Genomic DNA, 3,373 nt, shown 5'->3' on the forward strand with positions numbered 1-3,373 from the left:
ATTTTTCTTATTCAATTTTGACAGCATCTTATGGTTGATTTATTATCTTTGTCACATTTAGTCATTTAGGGGAAAACGAAGGTACAATGGGGTTGCAGCCTTCTGAAAGAGTCTGAACTTTAACAGAGATCTCTTCATTCCAAGTCCAGGGCTTTTTCCTCACTCTTTATATCACTTCTTCACTTCCATACTATTAGCTCACCATACAGCACAGCACTCTTTATACCATTGTCTGTTACTCATCATGTGTGTCAGTGTCTTTTTAACTGGATTGTGAATTTGAAATTATATAAATCAAATTTCATATTTCTGCCTAGTCAAATGAATAATTATCTCATAAGTATTCGATCTTTCACTATGTACTTTTTATGTTTTCAAAATTTTCTATAAAATATATAAAATGTAAAAATTATAAGAAATCAAGGTTAACACAAAAATGTTCTTCATGTCATATTGAAAATCTATTAATAATAATGTAGAACCAATAGTGGTAATTTTCAAAATTTTGTTTAATTTCAAAGTCTCTGAGACTGTAGACTGACATTATTTAAGGGTCAAAATTCTATTAAAAGACATTATACTTTTATGGACACACTAACCTGATTTTTTTATTTCTCTCTCCTTTTTTCACTTTGCTTTGTCTTTTGATATTAACCAACTGCATACAAATTGATTGCTTTGCTATATCAAAATTGAAAGTCTGAGTTCATGTCATGGGCAAAATGAAATAAAAATTTTAAATGGAAACGACAAAAAAAAGACATTATATTTAGTCCATAATAAGTTATGTGCCAGGGCCACATTCAATCCATGTGTCCATCAATTTTTAAAATTCTCTGCCCCAAGTCTGCATGCTTCTGATGAATGAGAATGAGAATACTGGAGGAAGAACCATGGGAAACCTATCCCTTGTAAATTAAATATAGCTATACTTTCAGCTTCTATCTAGAGTAGTAAACAATATGTGTCTTTTTTTCAATCACAATGATGCAGGTAAACGCTTGCATCTTGCCTCTGTACTTTTTAGTCAATTATTATAAAAATGGATTTTTGTGTCCAGTTTTCTAATACCATGGAACCTAAGTCCCTAGACCTGAATTCAGTAAACACAAAGGATTTATCCACCAACTTTTTTTGAAACATTGGAAATGAAAACAATTTATTTTACAATGTAATGCAACTTATTAGAACTGAATCATGGGAGCTGTTCTCACTACAGATCAATGAAGCAAGTCAAAACCTCAGTCTCAAAACGAAATCAAGAAAGGGTGAAGTGTATAACCCATACATCTGGTTTTAAAGTGAAGATTGGTACATTAAAAATAAAGTGTGGTACATTCCAAATAAAGTGGTGGTTCTAATAATACGTATTATCTTGAGAGGATAAGGGAAAACCAGAAAAAAATTTAACTTAGAACCAGAAGCTATTGTTGAAGTCCAGTTGGCTCCAGAAGAGGCATATGAGGTAATACAGAAGAGGTAGAAGGCTTCTTAGGGACCAGGGAAACCTTAAGACAATTCTTCAATCTGACAGTTCTCTCTTTCATGAGCTATGTGGTCCATTTATCCTGCTTTGTTCTTTCTAAGCCTGCACACCTAATTTTAGGATCCATAGCCTGAACATTGTATATACAGAATAAGAAGAAAAATAAGAATAAGAGGAAGGGGATGGGGGAGAGGAGTAGAAAAGGAAAACACTTTCATATAGTTGCAATTCTACAACACAAGGAGCATTTTACTCTCCATGACAGGTTTGTTTCCCTGCCACTTAGAACTCACATTAACTTGGGACCAGATCATGAGACACAATTTCTCACAAATATATGAACTTACACCAACAATACTCTTCTCATCAATGAGTCTAAGGCACCAGAATTCCAAGCTCATCTATGAAGCTGTTCCATTGGGATGAAAAGCTTCCACTCATCAAATCCTTCAAAGAAAAATGAATCCACACTATATCACCAATGTCAAAGAAGAGCTTCAGAAGATAGAAACTAGTTTCTGAAGAAGGGAAAAAGTTTCCTGAGGCCTATGTTGACCTCCTTGTTCCTCAGAGTGTAGATGAGTGGGTTGAGGGTAGGACTCAACATAGTATACAGCACACCAGCCAACTTGCTCTTCTCTGCACTGTAGCTGGAGACTGGGCTTATGTAGGCATAAAAGACAGCTGTGTAATACATGCACACCACAATGAGATGAGACGAGCAGGTGGAGAAGGCTTTCTTTTTCCCCTCTTTGGTCCTCATCTTTAGGATGCTGGAAATGATGAAGCCATATGACACAATTGTCATCAGAAAGTTCAATATGCCATAAAAGGCATCAGCCAGAACAATCATGACACTGTTCACATATGTGGAGCTACAAGAGAGAAGTAGCAGAGGAGGGACCTCACAGAAAAAATGGGTAATCACATTGGGGCCACAGAAATTTAAGCGCAGCATCAGCCCCGTGTGAATAGCTGTGTTGAAGGCACAGATCCCCCACACACTTGCAGCCAGCAAGCTACAGAATGGCTTGCTCATCATGGTGCTGTAATGCAACGGGTGGCAGATGGCGGCATACCGGTCATAGGCCATTACTGTGAGCAGGAGTAGCTCTGAAGATGCAGACCATGTGAGAAAATAGAGCTGGGCCATACAGCCTCCATAGGATATGGAGTTCTCCTCAGACACAAGACCTACTAATGCTTTGGGCATAATGGTGGAGATGCAGATAATGTCCATAGTAGCCAAGTTGAACAAGAAAAAATACATGGGGGTATGGAGTCCTGGGTTAAAGATGATGGCCAAGATGATGAGTACATTACCTGTGAGGGCCACAGAATAGAGGGAGAGAAAACAGCTGAATAAGAACACCCTGTATTCTGGGTGCTCAGAAAATCCTTGCAGGATAAACTGCGTTACTAGTGTCTGGTTACTCATGGTGTTTGAATTGAGAGGTGTTTGGGGCACTATCAGCAGAATCTCCACCCACAGCTTCATGTGATTTCAGGGCTTAGGAGAGAAATGAGAGCTGTATTATAATAATGCAATTTTTGAATGGATAGACTAGGATTTACTAACCAAGGCAAACAAGAATACAGCAATAGATAAAAGGTATGAATGTACAGTTTATAAACAGTGAATGGAAATAATTGGTATCATTTGACCTTAGTCAAAAATGCAAATTAAACCAATGATCCACTCTTTACTATCATTTGGTAAAGTTAAACAGACATGATAATGACTATTGAAAGAACAGGTGCTGAAATGCCGGCCTTTTAAAATATGTATTCCATTTGAACCAGAACTTTCACTTTTAGAAATTTACCTCTTTACCCCAACCGCCAAATTCAGAATATTTTCAAGGTGAAATCACAGGGCCATTTATC

General features: G+C 37.1%; 1 protein-coding gene across 1 annotated transcript; it reads right to left on the reverse strand.

Annotated features, from left to right (window-relative positions):
• Positions 1 to 1,997: 1,997 nt before the first annotated feature.
• On the reverse strand, positions 1,998 to 2,984 carry LOC101653839 (olfactory receptor 13A1). The gene has a single exon (XM_004716248.1). It carries the CDS (start codon positions 2,982 to 2,984, stop codon positions 1,998 to 2,000), a length of 987 nt encoding a protein of 328 aa, XP_004716305.1.
• Positions 2,985 to 3,373: the final 389 nt, after the last annotated feature.

This window comes from Echinops telfairi, unplaced genomic scaffold, assembly GCF_000313985.2.
Source record: "Echinops telfairi isolate 266 unplaced genomic scaffold, ASM31398v2 ScPeMD7_7465;HRSCAF=8503, whole genome shotgun sequence".
Lineage (NCBI taxonomy): Eukaryota > Metazoa > Chordata > Mammalia > Afrosoricida > Tenrecidae > Echinops > Echinops telfairi.

What these genes read in the sequence shown, in the direction of transcription:
- LOC101653839 (XM_004716248.1), bottom strand. Translation starts at nt 2,984, where the DNA reads ATGAAGCTGTGGGTGGAGATTCTGCTGATAGTGCCCCAAACACCTCTC.